The sequence below is a fragment of the Galeopterus variegatus genome, unplaced genomic scaffold (assembly GCF_000696425.1).
Source record: "Galeopterus variegatus unplaced genomic scaffold, G_variegatus-3.0.2 Scaffold3326, whole genome shotgun sequence".
Taxonomy (NCBI): Eukaryota; Metazoa; Chordata; class Mammalia; order Dermoptera; family Cynocephalidae; genus Galeopterus; species Galeopterus variegatus.
In genome coordinates, this window is record NW_007729437.1 from 262,943 (window position 1) to 285,139 (window position 22,197).

The window sequence follows — 22,197 nt, forward strand, 5'->3', positions numbered from 1 at the left end:
AGGTAGACTATTTTAAACACAGATAAAAATGGTGAAGTCTGGAACTCAAGCTGTGAAAGAGAGCCTATGAAAAAGACTTGATTTCTTGATTGTAGAGAAAAGAATTCCAGTATGATTTCTGTTCTGGAACACAAATTTAATCAAATATTGACGGGGGCAGGGGGGACAGTGGGGAAGATTAATACTTGGTATGCCTATGAAGAAGACTTGATTTCTTGATTGTAGAGAAAAGAATTCCAGTATGATTTCTGTTCTGGAGCACAAATTTAATCAAATATTGACGGGGGCAGGGGGGACAGTGGGGAAGATTAATACTTGGTAGGTAGGACAAACATTCCCCATTTTTGAGATGATAAGATTGAGTCATGTGAGGTTACATGACTTCCTTTAGGTTATGAAACTAGTGAATGGGTTGTGGGGCCAGACTGGATCCTTGGATTCCAAGCTCCAGGGTATTCCATACACCAGGTTGCTTGTTACAGTCATTGTTGCTATCAAAGAATTGATTGGAATTCTTTCCTCGTGGTGCTCCTACACAGACACCCATGGAACACGTGAAGATAATGGAAACACTAAGTGCTTTCACCGGTCCTTTCCACTCACATTTCATGGTTCTTGAGTCACATCAGTTTTTCACATGTGTGAAATGTCTTTCATATCAGGTGTTTCTGGTGGACATTTCCTAAGAGACCAAAGACGAGTGTTAATCTAATTTCTTTCTTATATGGCCCATCTTGCCATCTGGCACTCGAGCTGCTTGTGAAACTGCAGCCAGAAGTCAAGTGCATCTGTTTAAAGGTAATTACAGTGTTTAATTTTTCCCTTTAGACTACTTCAAGGAAGAGAACAAATTATGAAAATATTACTACGTTTTATAAAATCAACAACAACAACATAACAAAAAACCTTCTGGGTTTTATTCATGGTGGCTCTGAACTGTAAGCTAAACTAACATAAACACCTCAGGAATATATACAACTTTGGGGAAATGTTTGTAAAATATATGATGGTAATACTTATGAAGAAACATATGGGACCATAGGAGATAGACTGTGCAAGCATGGGCTGGCCAGCGAGCTTAGTTGGTCACAGTGCACACATTATAACACAAGGTCAGGTGTTTGGATCCCAGTACTTGCCAGCTGCCAAAAATAAAATAAAATAAATAAAAACCAGCCATCCATTTTGGAACGTTGGGAAAAGATTAATGTTGTTTTTACTGAGTCATGATATTTATTACTCTTTCTGTATAATTCTAATGTACCACTTTTCTTTGTCTTCACAGATTTCAAGTACTAGTTAATTATCAATTTAAGACCACAGCCAAACTATCCCAAGAGCAGATGTTCTCTGGGCTTCCCTGACTCTGTGAAAAAAATTAATGCAGCTGTTTTTAAGCCACTTTTTCATAAGACCTCCTTCTTTGCAGATGATCAATATTGAATGGTTGGTAATTTGACTCTTAAGATTTGTGAAGCAAGAATTCAATGTGCTTTTCTGGAAAGCAGTTTTTCTATGCAAGTTCCCAGGGATCTTTCACCTTAATGGGAGAGAGATCAAGAGAACATAGGACTGAAATAGTTATTGTCAGCCTCGTTCTTTTCTCTGTATTTTTAGTTTCTGATATAAGAGATAGTACTCGCATTGGAGTATAATGTGTTTTTTTTAATTCTATCTTTATTTTTTCTTAACATTAATTAACACATGGTAATTATACATACTTATGGGGTACAGTCTGATATTTTGATACTTACATATGTCGTATAATAATTGGGAGTGTAGTTAATGTATCAGTTACCTCATGCATTTATCATTTCTTTGTGGCAAAACATTCAAAAGCCTCTCTCCTACTACTGCGTAATATATAGAACTTTTTTGAGTGGCAGGGGGCAGCTGGCTAGTACAGGGACCTGAACCCATGACCTTTGTGTTAAAACATGGTGCTCTAACCAACTGAGATACCTGGCCAGCCCCAGAAACTTAACTGTTAACCACAGTCACCCTACTGTGCAACAGAACATCAGAACTTTTCCTCCTATCTGACTGTAATTTTGTATCTGTTGGCCAGCCTCTCCCTGTTTTCCCTCCCCATTCCCTTCCCAATCTCTCTGCCTCTATAATATGTACAGTGTGTTTTTAAAAAGGAACACTTTAAATAAAATGTTATTAATCATAGTAGACAAACATTGGGAAATAGTGTGATAGCTGGATGAGATTTAGAAGTTAGTCTACAGTCAGTTTGGAGGGTGTGTGGGTTTCCAGACTCCTTTCCATAATCACTGGACCCAAAAGGCGAAATGAGGAAACCATCCTCTGAGTGACAGGAGATCCTGCATGGTCTTCCCTGGCAGGAAATTAGGTAGTCAGGTGAGGACAGGAGCTCATCTGAGTGTCCGTCTCCTTTGTTTCAAGTGTCTAAATTTTGAAGGAGGACAGGATCCTCTCTACCCTCTTCTGAGAAAACAAGTCATTTCCCAGATCTTTGTGTGGTTGACATGAGGCATAATAAACTGTGTTAGGGAGGTTATATTAAAGCACTATTTTTTTCTTGATCATTTAAATTCAACATCTAATTCCCATTGAATACCACGTTCTTAAGACTTGAGTTTGTCCACCAACCCTTAGCTCTGCTTGAGAGACAAAAATTTTGAATTGAGCAAATAAGACTTTCTAGAGAGCTCCCAAATGGCTGTTGTTTCTCATGGTCTGCCATTATTGACATTAGCACTTCAACTCTGACCAGTGGCTCTATTTACTTTTCTGCTCCCACCTAGCCCAGGATTCCTCTTTCCCTGAAGGCCAGTTGGGCAGTGCTACTAAGCAAGCAATATATTGGACAACTAAATTGAAATTGCTACTTGGAACTCTTTTCACCTGCTGATAAAAGAGAATTTGGAGGAGAAACTGGAACCTGACTCTACAGCCTGGACATGATAAAGGGTATATTTTCAGTTTCTCTCTGACACGTATGTTTAAAACCCTCTGGCTCCCTGGCTTTTAAACCTTGCCCCTTCTATTGTCTTTTGGGGGCAAGTGGTTGTGTTTGTTTCAGTGGAAAGCTTTGAAAAGAATGCAATGACAGGCAGCTGAGTAATTGGTCATGGGGAGCCTGTGCTCCAGCCAAGTCACCTTTGGTGCCAAAATCTACAAAGCAGGACCAGGCACTGGTGAAAGCCTAGTGAGATAGTGGGGAAAAGCTTACCCAGAGACAGGAAGCCCAGGTTTGGAGTCCTACAGGGACTTGCAGTACATCAGTGAACTGTTTAGGTACATGGTTTTCTTCTTCAGTACCTTTAAAACCCTTTCGGGAAGAGCCTTTCAGAAAGGAAGATGGGTTTGTGGTTCAAGTCCTGAAATGCATTTTCTGATTGCGTTTCTGTTCGTTGTTTCTTTGCTCAGGTATGATGAGAGGGGACATTCCATCGACCCCACTTAACCCAAATGAATACCAAGCTCTTCTCAGGAACTGGGCCTAAAATTGATGCAGTTTTCTATTTTAAAAGTAAGTAGGTTAGAAAACTATGAAGATACTGGAAATTCCATTTTAAAACACTATAAAGCCTCCAAGAGCAGCTAGTGGGCCTCCAAATTGGAAAGGCATAGGACTCTGCTGTTATCCTAGGGCCATGCAGGCAAACTCACACTATACTTGGCTCAGAACAGGCAGGCCGGAAGAATGAACAGGGGCCAGTGGCACCAATGGTGTACGCCTAGGGGGGTCTGGCAGGCAGGGGGACTGTGATTGTCGCCACTTCCCGTGTGTCTGAGCCTCTGGAATTTCCTGTGACCACATCAGCTGTGTGGCGTGTGCAAGTGAGCATGTGGCAGCCAGGACTCAGGTAGCCTGCAGCTTCGTCCTTCTTGCTACCTTGCGTTCTCGACATTTCTTTCAGTCCCTTCTACCCTCCCAGGCCCTCTGGACTGGGGCTTTGGGTGGGAGGAGAGAAGCTTGAGTTTGTGTTGTGAATGTCTTCAAGCAAGGTCAGCCAAAGCAAACTCGTTCATTGGGCCAAGATATTTTGGTTTTTATGATTCCTGCAGTGTCTTTTCCTCCATCGAGTCCCCCATGTGCCCCACCTGGGCCCATATCCAGTGTCTTGAATCCTTCACCTGGAGTGTGACTGGCTGTAGGCAGATATCTGGGGGCAGGATACACAGCCAAAGGTCCCCAACATTTATATTCTTCAATCACATCTCATCTGATCTAGATAAGCTATAAAAACAGATCTATGTTTTTTAAAGAAACACAAGAGGAGAATTAAACAATTTAATTTGGTTTCATTTTTAAGACACTAATATTTCTTCCAAGGTTTTAACAAATTTGACTATGATTTTCTATTTTGTTATATCACCAGAAGACTGAAAAGCAACAGCTGGTTTGGTTGTTAGCAATTGTGTAATTAATGGTGTTTTCCAATTCCCATCAGTTTAATGAGTATTTATTTCATACGTGGTATGTGTTCAGTGTACCACTACATACTGATAAAATAAGGCGACATCTACAAGCCATAAATTAATGATTGTATAGGTAAATGATTATACCAAACATATAATATTTTGAATTTTGAATATCCTCATTGTCAATTTTTGCTTGACTCTATTATTAAGTTTGGAAATAGATACCTTTAAAAGCCAGGGACTACCTTTTGGAGAATGCTTTGGTTAACATTTTTGCACTGAGAAATTATAATTATTTCTGGGTTTACTCCAATTAAGTATCTGTACTTTTTGCTCAAATACAAATTTTCAAAGAAAGTATTTGGTTTTAATATATTTTCTTGAAAAGCAGAATGTGCATTTTGAAAATAACTCTGGACATACTCCTAAACAAAACAAGTCTCTCCGTGTCTGTACCAAGGAGTGAATAGAAATATGGAAACTAGGAAAAGGAAAAAGCTTAGATTTCGTTTGGTCGCTTGTGTAAAGCCACCTGTACCCTTGGTCTCAAGACAAGAAAACATTCTGTAGACTGCTCATGACCTCGAGGAGTTTCTGCAGTGCATGAGCGTGAGACAGGAGAAGGAGGGATGAAATGGGAACTTCCCACTCTGGCAAAATTTGCAGCTCAAGTGTCACAGTGTGCACCGTGTAATTGCTGTGTGACATTGACAAGCTATTAAATTTAGGCTTTCTGAAATTTAGAAATAAATTGTAGTGGTTCCCATCTCATATTTTTTATGGTAAAAAAACAAAAACAAAAACAAAACCACAGTGCTTGATGAGCACATCATCCTGTTAGAATGATCTGTCTTGTATCAATTTTCTCCACTACCTTGACATATAGTCCTCCTATATTCTCTATTGTGTACATTGTAGAGTACTCACTAATAGCTTATGTGTTTGTGGAATGCTTCTAGTTTTCAATTTAATGGCAGATCTTTGCTCAAGGTCCAAGAAACAGTTAAGCTCATTTCAGGTCAGATGATCATTTTTGACCAGTTGCTGAGCTTAAATCAGGGAGAAAAATGAGAATCAGTAAGAATCTAAATGGGCCTTTGTCCTTCATTCCTTAGATCCGTTATCAACTCAAGCAACAACTCTGCTCCTAGAGTCGTTTTTGCAAAGAGTAGAATCAAGTCAACCATCAAAATGTTATTCCCCACAGGAAACTAGATGCTAGATTTCCTTCAAAAGGAGAAACCTCCCTACAATATCAGCATTAAAAGAAAATTGAATGGTAACTGCATTGTCTTTGGCCTTAGGTAATTTGGAACGAAACAGTTTCTCCTAAATAAGGACTGAATTATAACAAAAGCACAACATTCGCCACTCTCACTATCATGAGTGCTCATGAGAAATACATTCCAAGATTTAAATCACGAACTTTTCCTCCTTCTACTTCTGTGTTATATTTTCAAATTTTAGCAAACAATTCTTTGTAATGTTAATCCTGTGCCAGACATTGTTCTAAGTGCTCCACTAAAATAAAATAGAATATTAAATAAAGTAAATAAAAATAACTAATTAATCTTCATTACCTACATTTTTTACATGAGGAAACTGAGGCATCGAGAGTTCAACTAAGTTGCCCAAGGTCACAGAACCTCAGAGCTCACGGCAGGCAGCCTGATCCCAGAATCTTTGTTATTAACTACCACAAAATTCTGCCTTTCCAATTTATACAATTAAAAAAAAAAACTGATGTCAAAATCCCTAGAAATCCACCCTACAAACCTTTACATTTTTACTTGACTTTTAAATTAAAAGTCTTTAAAATTTCCTAAGAGTTCTCTGCATCCAGTCTGGGGAAAATTGTTTTTCCCTGGGATAGGGAGTACTGTCATCTTGCTGATGTCAGGAAAAAATATCCAAGACTTGGAAATTACAGGTGTCTTTACAATGTCATGCTGGACGTTGTCTAGTAAGTCTTTTGGAACATCACCGATTTTTTGAGGGTGTGCACTTTTGAATTTCCATCAACTAGGCAATTTTATAACTCTATAAGGATAGAAATAGTAGAAAACTGATAGTCATGCAAATAATTCTTTTCCATAGCAATGCAAATAATTCTTACCTATTAGAGAAACAGTTGATTCATGCCTGTTAGAAGAGATACGTCAAACATTGCATTTTATTGCCACATAAGATATTAACTTATTTACATCATTAGAAAATTTATTTCGGCATTTCTTACCACATATAAATATGTTCTTCAGCCCCTACTTTGAACTGATTTCCTCATTCGTTAGTGGTTTTAACAACTTTAACAATTCATTTTATATTTTCACAAAGTCATGCTTTTAACCTTTTGAAAATTATACTTAGAAAATTAAGACTAGATGCAGGGGAGAACAACTATTAGGCTTTTGCATTTGTCCATGTAAGAATACAGAAAACCAGAATTATAGTCTTGCAGAGGACACGTTAGAGTGTGGTGCTGACAACACCAAGGTCCAGAGTTAGATCCCTGTACTGGCTAGTTACCAAAAAATCCTACTATACATACTGTTGGAGAGATCAGATGTGAACAACAGCAAGAAAAAAAATTAATAAGGGTTGGTGACTGCTTTGCATGTGGGGTGTGACTGAAAAGAAATGACATCGTATGATTTTTAAGCATCTGGTTTAAGAAGTGATCTCAAATAAAAAATAGAGAAGAAAAAGCAGGTTGTAGACATGGTGGTGTGCTTGTGGAATGGAAATAATTGGGTCTGTTGTACCTGGGGAGCCTTAAGTCATCCAGCTGGAGGTGTCTAGCAGGTAACGGGCTGGGACCAAGGCCCAGCAAAATGGTCTGGACTAGAAAGTAAAGTGTTCTTCACTGCGTAAGTGGAAGGTGAGCTGGTCAGTTATCTCACTTGGTTAGAGCATGGTGCAGATAACATCAAGGTCTGGGATCTGGGGTTCAACCTCTGTACTGTCCAGGGAAAAAAAAGGAGGTGAAAGGTCACAATTTAGAGGTTAATGGGATTGAAGGTGAGCTGGTCAGTTATCTCACTTGGTTAGAGCATGGTGCAGATAACATCAAGGTCTGGGATCTGGGGTTCAACCTCTCTCTGTACTGTCCAGGGAAAAAAAAGGAGGTGAAAGGTCACAATTTAGAGGTTAATGGGATTCCTAGGAGAAACGTAGGTAACAGTCTTTCCAATATGTCTTTTCTGTGGGGTGATTTCTAGATTACAGCATTATTGTATTAGAATAAAAAAGTATTTCAACAAGATCATAATGTCATAATGTTCCAAAGAAAAATCATTGTGCTTACTCATGCAAGAAAACTCCCAGCCCATGGGGATTAAAATCTAAGTCTCTTGTCTTTTTTGTATTAGTATATGAATATAACATTCCAGAATTATTTTTGTTTCTGGCCATATTGGAGTAACTAGTACTGGGTTTTTGTTCCTGGTGTGATTAACTCTAAAACTGGAAAAAATGTGTGGAACAATTGGTTCCATTCATTGGACACCAGGTAATGTAGGAAATGGTCCAGGAGAGAAGAGAAGCAAATGATTCCAGCCCCCAAATCTTCCCTGCTTTCTACCTGTAGGCAATTCCCAGAACCCAGCACAGGGAAGGGAACCAGCAGAACACAGTGGTCTCACTGAGCTGAGAAGACAGACATTAAAGCTCAGGAGCTGGAGGTGGCTGTAATGTGCAGGGAAGAGTGTGGAAGGGGAGGGAACTCCAGAGACAGCACTCCCGAGAACGGGGACAAGAGTTCCCTTGAGTCAGTTGATGAATACTAAGCTGCACGTGCACCTCCAGGGAGCTGGAAACTAAGCAATTTCCAGACATTCCACAGGGCTGGAAGAGGTGTGAGTTCCATCCAGCCAGAGTGATAAGATGTCATTGAACCTCTGAGGCAATTGGTGAAGTCCCTTAATGGTAAGGCTCTATTAGCCCTGGCTAAAAACTGCACTAGACCCACCCTGAAAAAGATTAACATCCACCTTTGAAAAGATCAACCTGATCTACAAATGACTTAACTGCCTGCCAAAACTAAATTAAACACTTGTTAGAGAACAAAACAAAAATATCTATTTTTTTTATTCCAAAGAGAAAGAATAAAACAGAAAATCTAAACACATGACATTCTAACATTCTCAGTGTCTAGAATCCCTTAAACATTTACTGGACATGCAAAGTAAAAAAAATGTGACCCATAAGAAGGAGGAAAATTAGTCAATATGATCAGATGCAGAAATGACAGAGATGATGAAATTGGCAGAACAAAAGGACTTTCTATACTGTTATAAATATTTTCAAGAATTTAATAAAAAACATGAACATAATATGAGTAGAAGTGAAAAACATGAAAAAGTAGCAATGGATATAGAGCTGAAAAATGCAATATGAGAAAGAAAGAATAAGCTGATTGGAGGTAGTAGCAATTTAGACACTATGGAAGTAAAAAAATCAGTAAAATTAAATATAATTACATACATGTATATATACGTACATACATACATATATGGTCTTAGTGATCTGTGGAACAATCTCAGACAGTATATATAATTGATATTTCAAAAGGAGGAGGGTCAAAAAATATATGAAAAAATAATGACAAAATTTTTTTTTAATTTGATGAAAACTCTAAACTTAAGAAGCTTAATAATCTCAAGCAGGGTCAACACACACAAAAAAACACAATAGGGCACTTCATAATAAAATTGTTCAATACCCATAATAAAGGCAAAAGTAATGGAAACAACCAGAGGGAAAAAAACCTAATACATCTAAATTACATTAACTACAGAATTCTTGTCAGAAATGATTGGATCAAAAGACAATTATGGATATACTTAATATGTTGAAAGAAAAATAAAGACATTATCAACCTAAAATTCTATATCTAGTGAAAATAACTTGCAAAAATGAAAATCAATGCAGACTTAGTCAGACAAGCAGGAGGTGAGAGAATTTATGGCCAGAAGACACGCACTACAGGAAATGTTAAAGGAAGTTCTTCAGCTGAAAGGAAAATGACAACAAAATGTAATATGCCAACAGGAGAAAATGAAGAACATTATGATTGTTAAGTACATAGGTAAATATAAAAGACTCAGTTTTTTTATATAATTTTTTTTAAATAACCAACTATTTAAGACAAATAAAAATGTGTTATGGAATTGATACCATATATAAATGTATGACATCAATAGCACAAAGAAGGTGACGAAAAATACAGGTGAAAGGTTCCTACGTATGAAGTAGTATAATATTATTTGAAGGTAAACTCTGAAAACTTGAAGATTAAAATTGTAATCCTAAGAAAATTCACTGAAACATAGAGTGATGGCTAATAGGACAATAATGTTGATTTAATAGAACACTTAACATTATTCATACAACAGCAAACATAAAAGAGGAAAAAAGAAGAATGAACAGGACAAATAAGAAACAAATAGCAACAGAATAGACCTAAATACATTCTTATTAATAATTACATCAAATATAAACATTAAAGACATAAAAGAGGAAAAAAGAAGAATGAACAGGACAAATAAGAAAAAAATAGCAACAGAATAGACCTAAATACATTCTTATTAATAATTACATCAAATATAAACATTAATGTATAAACATTCCAAATGAAAGAGCTTGTCAGACTGAAATTAGATCCTGTCTATAAGAAATACACTTTGGATAAAAAGACTTTGAAAGGATTAAAAGTAAAAGGTTAAAAGTAAAATTATAAAAATGACACAGCATGTAAGCACTAATCACAGGAAAGATGGAGTAGATGCATTAATGGCAGACAAATGAGACTGCAGAACAAGGAATATTGGCAGATGAGTGGAGCTCTGCCTCTCCAAGCGTGATCCCTGGCCCAGGTGCATCAATATCATTTGTCAGAAACTTATTAGAAATGCAAATCCCCTGTCCCATCCCAGACCTACTGAATCAAGTCAGGATTGAAGCCCAGAAATCTCTGTTTTATCAAACCTTCCAGGAGACTCTAATTAATGCCACAGTTTGAGAACCACTGATATAGAGGAACATTTCATAATTATGAAAGGATCCATTCATTTAAAAAGACCATACGGGCGCGACACTGAGGGTTGTGATCCGTTGCCGGACACAAAAAAAGACAAAAAGGAAAAAAAAAATAAAAAAATAAAAAGACCAAATGAGTTGTCTAAGCTGAATGTGGATGCCAGTGCTGCTACTTATTTGACCACATAACTTTGTGATGGTTACTGAAACATGCTGAACCTTGGTTTACTTATCTGTGAAATGTATATATTAAATGCTAGAGATTGCATATAACATATATAAATATATTGCTGACACATAAGCAGTGATCAATAAATGGTGCTGTTGGAGTTGTGTAATGATTTGACACATTTTTAACTGATGTCCCCATGTCACACCAATTTCCCCCTGTACATTTGTTACTGCTCTTTTCTCCTTAAATGCTGTACACTTGGTCTTGTGCACAAATCCTAACTATTCCTTTACTCACAAGCAAGTCCAGATTTCTCCAGTCTTATATTTTCTCCTCTGACATATTTTTTAAATCTCCTATTTTGGTACTTAAGTTCACAGTGATGTCCTTCTTCAAAAATTTTTAATATGTATATTTTGTAACATTTGATAATATCAAATATAGTTGTAACATTATACGTGTTTTGATGCTTAATAAAATCATAAAGCATTATATGAATATACTAAAGTGTATTCATCTACTATCTAATGATCATTTGGGTTATTTCTAGTCTTTTGCTATTACTGATGAGGCTGTAGACTCTTGTCCAACTCAGGGAACACAAGCACAAGAGGTTCTCTGTGGTATATTCCAAGATATGGAATGACTGGGTTTTGGAATGCTCAAATGTCTAACTGCCTCAGGCAGCTCTGATGTCGGACAATTGCTCCTGATTGTTTTTGACAAATGCCCTGAGAAAAGGTTGATTGCATTCTGTGCACTCTCGGTTAGGTCAAATAAAGATACGCCTTATGAGAGGGGTTTTCCAAGGAACTGCTGCACAAATTCTTTGGAAATAGGGCTTTGAAAGAGCTCTAACTCTGTTCTGAATCCGGTGGCTCTTAGGTCGTTTGCTTTCATCATAATCGTGGGCTGTTGGTTTACAAGGCGACCATAAATCAGTTCTTCCTTAGATTCATCCATTTTTCTTGAATATGTTCTCCACGGGTTGTCTGTAAGCCTTTGGTTAATGTCTAGGATTCCAAAATGGTGATTTGGACAGTTTTGCCAGTGTCCACATTGCTTTTGTGGAAAAGGACATTCTGAGTATCCTTTCTCCACCATCCCAGCTGACATTGTCTTAAAAGTACTTGAATGTAGGGCCAGCCTGGTGGCGCACTCGGTAGAGGGCGGCGCTCCCGCCGAGGGTTTGGATCCCATATAGAGACCGGTCCGCTCACTGGTTGAGCGCAGTGCGGGCGCGACACCGAGGGTTGCGATCCCATTGCCGGTCACGAAAAAAGACAAAAAGGAAAAAAAAAAAAAAAGTACTTGTAGTCGAATGACTCAGCCTATTCTACCATGCCATGTTTAAGAAGTTCCTTTCTATCACAAATCCTAACAATAATATTCTTAAAAAGGTTAAAATAAAATAGAACGTATAATTTTTTTCTTAAAACGTTTTTAAGACAATAAAATAGAGATGAAAAAGAATATAGAATCGTTTCCTATGTTTTCTGGTAAAAAGTTTTAAAGTTTTATTTTTTAATATCTGCAGTATCTTTAGTTAGTCTCTTCATTCCTGATATTTGTGTTTTACTCTTTTTTCTTAATATCGCCAGAAGAATTTCATATCATCATTATTTTTACAAAACCAAATCTATAATTTGTTGATTCTTCTGTATCTTTTATTTCTACGTCATTTTCATACATGTTTGTTATCTTTATCCTTCCATTTTCTTTGGATTCAGTACAGGGTATCTGTCTAACTTATAAAGTTAGGTGCCTAGTTCATTAATGTTTTGCATTTTTAAATAAACATAGTTCTTTAGGCTATACATTTCATTTAAATCACTCTATCATTGCATTCTATAAGTTTTCATATGTAGTATTTTCAGTGTCCTTGAAATGAATGATACTGTAATATTTTCTTCTTTGACATAGGTATATTTAAAAATAGAGCTGCCACTAGATCACGTAGTGTCTTTATGCAAATTAGAAAGGGACTGCTGTTGTTCAAGACCCTTTACTGCTAACTGACAGAAAATTCCATTAACAAAAATGCAGGTCTATAATGTCTATAATGTGAATGACAACCTCTATATAGAGGGTCCTTGTGCAGTATGCAACCTGCACAACTGTATACAGCAACTTCTTCTGAGAAGTGCCAATAGAAATTTTCAAATACATTGGATTTTTAACATTTATGCTGTTGTTATTTATTTCTTACCTAATTGAATTGATTTAGAGAAATGATAACAATTACTTGTAACTTTTTTAAAGCCTTAGTATGGGGCCAAGTTTTAAAATGGTTCCACATGGCCTTCAGTTAATCAGGATTCTTAATTGTGAATACAGGGCTCTATATCAGTGAATGATACTAAACTTGCTAATTGTGTTACCAAAATGTTATCTATTTTTTTAACTATATATATTTTTTGGCTATTTCACGTATCAGGAATTGAGAAATGTGTGTTAAAATATGACAGTAGTGAATTTATTTATGTCTTCAGTTTTATCAATTTTTGCTTTATACTTTTTGAAGCAATCTTATAAGGAATAAACAAGTTCTGAAATTTTATATTATCATCATGAATTGAATATTTTATCATTATGAAATACTTCCTGCCTCTATAATATTTTATTCTCCCTTCAATTATATTTTATCTCCATTAACAGGGTTATCCTAGCTTTCTTTTGGTGAGTGTTTGCCTCGTATATCTTTCCTTTTTTTGCCTTTAATATGTTTTAAGTTGTTTTAAGTTGTAAATTAAGTGTTACTTAAAGATAAAGGGCTGATATCTTTTTCTTTCTTTCTTGAGTTGTAACCTAGCAATCTTTCCATCTAGCAATTTATGAGTTTAGTGCAGTCACACGTGATTATTGACATGTTTGCATTCATTTCTAGTCTTGAGCTGTGCTTTTAATCTATGCCTCTAATCTGTGTATTTTTATCTGTGTTTTAATCAATGCATTTCATTCTTTTCTTAATAGACTGAATTTTCTGGTACTCAGTATTCTTATTCTATATTTATTTCACAATTCTGGTTTAGAAGATTTTACCTGCATCTCTTTCTCTCTTTGTCTCCCTCTCTTTTAGTGAAGATTCTTAAAATTTCACAATGTCTATCTAACAAAGTGTAAATTATGTTAACCTTCCTTCTGAACATGATAAAGATCTTGAAATACTTTAAATACAAGCATCATTATTGAATTACATTTTATTGTTATCAAAAACCAGAGCCCCTTTCCCCAAAGCCAACCATTAAGACTAAAATTATTCTTTAATCTTCCCCCACCCCTCACCAACCATTTTTTTCTTAGAGTGGGCCTTAAAATAATTCTCTGGCCTACCTTGTCTGATGGTAGGTCATAGGACCCCTATTCCAGAAAGGTTCCTGCCCCATACCCAGCAGGAATGAATGCCACACTGAGAGGCCAAGTAGAATCTGAAAGCACAGTCCTTGCTGGGTTTCCCCACTCAGTCTGTTAGTATCAGATCACAATTTCTTGTCTAATCACATTTCTACACAGCTGTGCCTGCTTCATAGAACCTAAGCATCAAAATGGACAGTTTTCTCTACATCTTTAGGTCTTTATTCTGAAGCCTCCCTTGTCGTGTTAAAACTATGATATAATAAAATTTTTAATGACTTTTCTTCATATTAATCTTTGTTTATCAGGTGATTTTTTTAGAGAACCTTCAGGAAGTTGAAGAGAATGTCTTCTCTTAGTCCCTATACAAACTTGTCCTATATCCCAGAGTTGAGAAATGTGAACCATCATGCTGCAGCACTGGATGATTTGGGAGGTAAAGGAAGTTTGCTTTGGAATCTCTCTGTGCAGACTCTCAGTTGGGATTGGACTTCAGCTCAGATGGCTGAAGACGTCAAGTTACACATTCAGGCTCTAAGCCTGTACAACACTTGGACCCATCATGATATTATGAATTTTTCCTTGCTTAATGTGAAATCTCTAAATCACAACTGAACCTATGGAGCTAGATTCAGTTTAGAGAGGATTGATGTATTCTAGCAAAAGCAAAAAAAATTATCTATCTAATCTTTTTATTTACTTTTGATAAACTTATTTCATCTACAATGAAAATAAGAAAAGTATTATAATAAAAATTAAGAATACTAAGTTTTCTTAAATTATAATTTAAGTGATGTTTATATTTTATATCTTAGTATTTCTTTTACAAAGTTTTATTTCATAGTGTGGGTGGAAGTAGGAGCATATTTATCATTTTGAAGAAATATACTCTGAATTACCTAAATGATCTATGGATTAGATGCTAATTGACCCATTTTTGGTTGAATAAGGTTATTCTTTTGTTTGCTTGTCTTTGAGATAATCAAAGGATGATATCAACTGTGAGTCCCTCAAAGGATCTTATATTCACAGAGCCAGGCCTCAGGACTATATAAAGAGGGATATTTAAAGGACTTGTACTAAACAGGAACAGAGTGGATTGAGTTAAACCATTCGGGAGACATTTACAATGAAGTTTCTCCTATTGATACTGGTTCTGCAAGTCACTGTTTCTGGAGCTGTTCCTCTGACCAACTCTATAAGCCTGAGAAATCATGATATGGCATTTGCTGAAGTAAGTATTGACAATATAGTATTTATAGTGTCAATAATAATTTCAAATAAAAAATGTGTCATAATTCTTATCTTTAAAATTTATTGCATTGATTAATTTCATTTTGAAAAGTACTAGTTGAAAACTGGTTTTGGAGACTGTTTGCTTCCAGCATTGGGTTTGTTGGGTTTTTTTAGGTTTTTTTTTTTTTTTTTGCCAAAGAAGAATATTGAAAAAGGGTGTTGGTTTGAAGGAGTGTAAATTGGAGAGTAAATTTGTGCCTTCTACTAAACAGCTTTGGCCAAGGAATTTCAGTTCAATATAATTGGAATTCACTTCTATTATGGTATTAATATTAATCACTTAATGCCAGTTAATAATCTGAGATTTGAGCAATGGCTTGACCAATTTAACGACTTCAGGCTGCCATGATAATTTAAGCACACTCCCCTTAACCTCACTCATCCCAGATCTTTCTTCATGAACATTTTTTAAAAAACAGGATGCTTTTCAATTCTTAATTTCTTTTCCCTAATTAAAAGAGTTTGATATCCCTATTTTCTAAAATTATTTTAACTTTGAATTTGTCACAATTGTCCATTATGTGGGTGAAGGAGAAAAGAGGCCAGGAAAGAAAAATGAAAGAGAAGAACCACAGTGACTCCATTTTTTTTAAACTTAATTGGCTTCTTTCCTTCTAGCCTAAGAAGCTGGACTTCCATTAGAACTTTTTGCTTGGGGCCAACCCGATGGCGCACTGGAGAGTGCGCCGCTTGGGAGCGCAGTGGCGCTCCCGCCAAGGGGTCGGATCCCATGTGGAGACCGGTTCCCGCTCACTGGCTGAGCGAGGTGCGGGCGCAACACCGAGGGTTGCGATCCCGTTGCCGGTCACCGGTACAGGTGCGACACTGAGGGTTGCGATCCCGTTACCGGTCAGTAAAAAAGACAAAAAAAAAAAAAAGGAAAAAAAAAAAAAAGAATTTTTTGCTTGAAAGACTCTTTATGGCAATTTATCACCTAGAAACCCATTACTTAGATAAAGGTAGATACCATTGTTTAGAGAAATCCTGGGAAAATGGGATGATTGTTGCATTTTAAACCAACAGGATTTACTTATGAGTTGAGTAGTTAGGTTTGAGTAGCCATAAATTTTGTAAAAGGCCTTAGAAAACCATTATCCAATATGTCATAATCAGTTATCCATTCCATCTTTATACAGTGATTGGAATTTGTTTATTGCTTAGACTTTCCAGCACTTATACTGTTATAGGCATCGGGAGAAATCACCCTTGGAGACCGATATAGAAAAAGAGAAAAAGATTTTTATTTCCAGCAGCCGGGACTGCACCAGCCAATTCAAGGTGCCGCCCTGAACTGTCTTTGTTCTCAGTTTTTAAAGCTACAAGCGGAGCAACTCAGTGGCCCAATCACTGCGCCAAGAGGTATTAGCCAATGCAAGCAAGCCAACAGTACATGAGCTAATTTTGCAGTTAGCGGAGCTCCTCCCATCCCACCCCCACTTTCCCACCTAACTTTCACACAATGGAGGGGCTATCTTAACTGTCGTTGGTCCTGCTCTTAGAAAGAGGGCATTACTTCAATACTATAAAACCTCATCGCTTTTTTCTGATTCAAGGGCAAACTGGATTCTCACGCTGGGCAGACTCAATTCTCAAGCTGAGAGGTGGTCTCCCCTATTTGCAAACCTAAACAAAAGCCTTATTTAAATGTCCTTACAGACTGAAATGTTTTGCTTACATAGTGTTAAGCTTTGTGTTTTTAAGTAAGAAATGTTTGCCCAAATTAAATTAATGATTTATGAATCCTAACAAAGATTTTGCTGCTTACTGAATGCCATGGTATGCCAGATGCTGAAATTGCTTTTAAAGAGCAGAAACTACTTGAAGTAGAAACATAAAGTGTTTCCACTGAGCTTCCAGGAATAAATCTTGCTAATCATTTCTGACATGTCTTTGATAGCATAGATAATGAAGTTTTTTTCTCATTATAATTAATCGTCCCAACAATGATAATCTAACCTGTGTTAAGATGTTCAACATTCCTGGTTCAAAACCATCGATGTGCAGTTGAGATATATATAAAGAGCTCCCTTATAATCACACATTACTGAATGTATTTTTTCCAGAGTTACTTGAAAACCTTTTATGGCCTTGCAGTGGAGAGAATGCCAATAACAAAATCTGAAAGTCAATAGAAACTTTGAGAAAAAAATCCAGGAAATGCAGCAGTTCTTGGGGCTAAAAGTGACTGGGCAACTAGACACATCTACTCTGGAGATGATGCACACACCTCGGTGTGGCGTGCCCGATGTGCAGCTTTTCAGTACATTCCCGGTGGGGCTGGTATGGCATAAACGTTCCCTCACCTACAGGTAATGGAGGTGTATGTAGCCATGTATTTTTCTAATTTCCCATAGGTCTGACTTCTAGAAACCTGGCCACTCAGATATATCCCTAAATCTGGAAGTAGGTAAAGAGTCTCCCTCAGTTGTTAACACTATCTCTCTGTTGAGTGTGTAAACCCTTCACAATGAAGACCTGTTAGTTAGAAATAAGAATGAATTGAGTTAGATCTTGGTTAAGGAGGAAAGTGTGCAACAAAAAGTGTTTCTGAAGTTAATGAAGCAAATTTTTCTTATCTGGACTCTTGATTTATGAAATGATTCATCCTCCAATGGTGCTAGCAGAAACAAATAGTTGTGAGAAGACAAAATTAACACATGGTTTCCATATGTAATTCTCTCTCTTTTGCTGATGAAGAATCACCAATTACACTCCTGACATGAAGCGTGAGGATGCTGATGATGCCATCTAGGAAGCTTTCCAAGTATGGAGTGATGTGACCCCCCCAAAATTCATAAAGATAAATGAAGGCGAGGCTGACATTATGATTCTTTTTGCATCTGGAGGTAAAGAACTTGGACTTCCTCTGGGTCATTTGGCAAGATCAATAGCATGTGTAGAGATCTAATTTTCTCTTCTTTTTAAAAAGATCATGGAGACCCCAAACCTTTTGATGGTAAAGGTAAAGTCATAGCCCATGCTACTGCACATGGACCTGGTATTGGAGGAGACATACATTTTGATAAGGATGAAGACTGGACTAAAAACTCCAATGGTAAGCAAAAAAAAAAAATTATATATATATATATATACACACACACATACACACACACACACACAAACAAGCAAAGAAACATTGAAAAAAAAAAGAAAGAAATCAACAACAATCATAAGAAAATTCTAATGATTACTAGATTATATCCTAATTTTGAAAGAGTACATTCTAACAATAGTATAGGATGGAAAACTTGTTCTGATCATAATCAATCTAAATCAAATTTAACACTTTGCCTGGGTTTCAATTTCACCCTCTGTAAATTAAGGATATTGGACTAGATTATCTTAAACATCATCTCTACAAATCTCTGAAGATCTATGAGCTTGAGCCAGCTCATTAGTATAAATTCAGAGGATCCTTAGATCCATACTATTCTGTGTGCATCAACAATTGTAGGATAAGATAGTCATTTCTATGATTCATAATATGCTGACAATTTATTAGAGTCATAGTGACAAAGAAAGATAAAGTAATAGAGAATTTAGAGATCCTTACATAGGAACACAGATTATAAATCGTGTGTGGTCTTGGAATAAAAAATTCAGAATGCACAACTGATCGTTTATCAATACTATGGTTACATTTACAGAGGAACTATAACTCACAATCCCTCTCAGACAATTGGGGGATTAGGGTTAACTAAGCTTCCCTGTTATTTTGGGGAATCACTAGCATGGGAAAATTCAAACTATCATATCAGAAGCCTTCCTAATCTTTGCACTGAAAATTCTCGACTATATGCCATACTCATGTGGAAAGTAAATGGGAAGACAGACATCCAGAACAGGCTCTGCTCAGCATCTCTCTCTCTCTGGCTGATATTGCTTATCCTGGATGCCAGTATTTTTATAGACGCTCTGTTTACCAGAAAGGCTATTTGTTTTAATCTGATGCATAGCCTAAGGCTTATAAAATTTTTGATGAGAAGAGTGCTTTTGCTTTCTCAAAAAACAAATCAAGTAGGATTCAGTACTTGCTGAACTGCAAATTTTCGGTGAGACATGTTAAACGTGTCCGCATTTTGCCCAAGGTTATTTGGGGATTGTAATCTCTTCATCTGAATTGGGAGACTTATGCAGTTTAGCTTCAAAAAATTCTTTAGAATTCTAATGGACCTTAGAAGAAATTTAAACCAAGAAGATGTCTGTGGCTAGTTTGTGGAAAAGCTGTGGCCAAAACTTGCATTTTTTAGCTCTTAGCCCAATGTATTCTCTCCACCTGCCTATGTTGCCTTGTTTTTTAATCGGCTTGATTCTATGTGTTCTAAAAGTTAAATTATTCATGAAAATTTTAACTTAAAAAGCTCAGTCTCAGCCTAATTTTTGACTCAGCAAATTAAATGAACAATTATCTCAATGTGTACTGCATTTCTAATATCGTGTTTAGTTATAGGGGTGTTTGAATGCAGACGGAAAGGACACAATCCTACCCTTGAGCACACAATCTAATAAGAAACAGAATACAAAGAGGAATCTATTATTTTGAGATGAAGACCAATGGTGGTGTCTTGTACAAAATATTATGGGAAGAGCAAATAGGATAAATTCAGAATTAGGCCAGATTGTAACAGATTCGTTTACCCTTCCCAGCCTTATGCAAAGAGGAAAGAATGACTGAGATCCTGCTTTCCCCTGCCCACCCCCTGCCCCCTATTTTGGAGAAGAAATGAAAGCAGCTCTGAGTGAGTTGCTGGACCTATTTTTCAGGGAATGCTTTAAGGGTCTGTGTTTCTAGACCCTCCCCAAATGTAATGAGTAGACACAATGCTCACACTTGGGTACTGGAGTGTGTTTCAAGGCCAGATTCTGCAGCTAAGTGGTGTGTGACTCTGGGCAAGTCAGTTTTTCTGAGCTATGGTTTTGCACAAAAGAGAAAAGATGAAAATGAGGTCATTGGACTAGATCCATAATGAAAAATCTTAGTGAGGAGTTATTCAAATTTTCTGATAATTGAGAAATTTTAGAGGAGGGACACACCCCTCTCTCTCCAATTCCCTACAAACGTGCATTCTCTAGGACAGATAGGAAAAAATGAACAAGCATGACTATAATTTGGTTGCCTAAAAATGTCTAAATTATAAGTGTAGTCTCTTTAATTTCATATAGAATCATGTGTAATAAAAGCATGAACTTTAGAGCCAAGAAATCTGAGCTGGATTCTTTGTTCAATCAGTTAATTTAGTTGATTAATCTCACTAATACTCTTTCCTCATCTGTGAATGGAGAGTGTGGTGGCTTCCTTTCAGTCATAAGGACTAGACATAATGTGTTGTACTTCTCCATGACTCACAGTGCCTGGGACTTAATGATGACCTTATATTGGGTTTAGTAAAGAATGGTTACTAAAGACTTCTATATCCACTGAAGCCTGATCAAGAGTAAAACAGAATGAAGTCATGGAAGTTGGGAATGATTTAATAGCAATGAGAGCTGTTGTACATGAGTTATTCTAGGAATATTCACAGCAAAATATATTTCATTTGTTTACTAATGGTTTTCAACCAGAGTTAATTTTGCCTCCAGGGGGACATATGACAATGTCCGGAGACATTTTTTGGTTGTCAAAACAAGAAAGGAATTTGTCACTGGCATTTAGTGGTAAACCAAAGATTACCAAACATCTATAATGCACAAGACAGCCCCGACAACAATGACCTGGCCTATCATTTCAGTAGTGCAGAGGTTAAAAAACCCTGTTCAAGATGATGAGAAATTGAGTAAGTTTTTCAAAGGTTTCCTTTTCACTGCGTCAGATGTTGCGTTATTGTCATCCAGATGACAATGTATTTCACTGCTTTACCCCTTCTGGTTGGTTTCCTTCTAGGCATAAGCTTGTTCCTCGTTGCTGTTCATGAGATTGGCCATTGTTGGGTCTTTACCATTCCTATGATCCTAGTGCCATAATGTATCCCGTCTACAGTTGTGTTGACCCCAACACATTTCACCTTTCTGCTGATGACATAAGTGGCATTCAGTCCCTCTATGGTCAGTTAAATTTCTTTATCACATTACCATATGAAGATGTTTACTCTTATGAATAGTCTAATCCCATCTACATTTGGATAAAACTTTAATAAGTATCTTTATTTGAGCCCACTGAGAACCCCGTGAGGGAGGCAGCACAGATCTTATCTACATTTTACAAATTAGGACAAGAGACCTAGTATGTCAATGTCAGAGCCAGAGGCAGAACCTGAGGCCTCAAGCTGGCCTTGAGATACCATTGCCCAGTTAAAAGGACAGGATACAGAAAAAATAATCTAACTGGAAAAGAAAAGTGAAAGTGTTCACATTAGGACAAGAGACCTAGTATGTCAATGTCAGAGCCAGAGGCAGAACCTGAGGCCTCAAGCTGGCCTTGAGATACCATTGCCCAATTAAAAGGACAGGATACAGAAAAAATAATCTAACTGGAAAAGAAAAGTGAAAGTGTTCACATTTTTATGCTCCATGATATTGCAAACTGAAATTTTCAGGAGGGCCAGATGAGCACCTCAAAACTTCCTTCAAAAGAAGAAACTTTCCTACAGAATCAGAGTCAAAAGAAAACTGAGTGGTTTCTGGGAAAGGAGGAAGATTTTTACGATCCATGATATCACAGCCATATAGAAAGAAAATTCCTTATTGTCATCTTCCTGTGACTGCCATAGAAATCTTCAATTAGTTTTGATGCAATTTCCATCAAGAAAATGGAATGTTTTGAATAGAGTGGTTCTTTCTCTTATAAACTAAAATGCATACTTATTTCTAATACTTCTTAAAATGTATTTTCAGGAGGACCGGAAGAGCTCCTAGAAGCTTCCTTCAAAAGGAGAAACTTGGGGGCCGCCCGGTGGCGCACTGGATAGTGCGCCGCTTGGGAAGCGCGGCCGCGCTCCCGTCCG

General features: G+C 36.8%; 1 protein-coding gene and 1 pseudogene across 1 annotated transcript in view; both read left to right on the top strand.

Annotated features, from left to right (window-relative positions):
- MMP12 (matrix metallopeptidase 12 (macrophage elastase)) overlaps positions 1–4,389 on the top strand; it is a 52,958-nt gene extending 48,569 nt beyond the window's left edge. Inside the window, 1 exon segment of the mRNA XM_008584639.1 lies at positions 4,290–4,389. Within this exon segment, the coding sequence (XP_008582861.1) occupies positions 4,290–4,389 (100 nt within the window).
- A 10,700-nt stretch (positions 4,390–15,089) lies between these two features.
- On the top strand, positions 15,090–21,866 carry LOC103600378 (annotated as a pseudogene).
- The last annotated feature ends 331 nt before the right edge of the window (positions 21,867–22,197 follow it).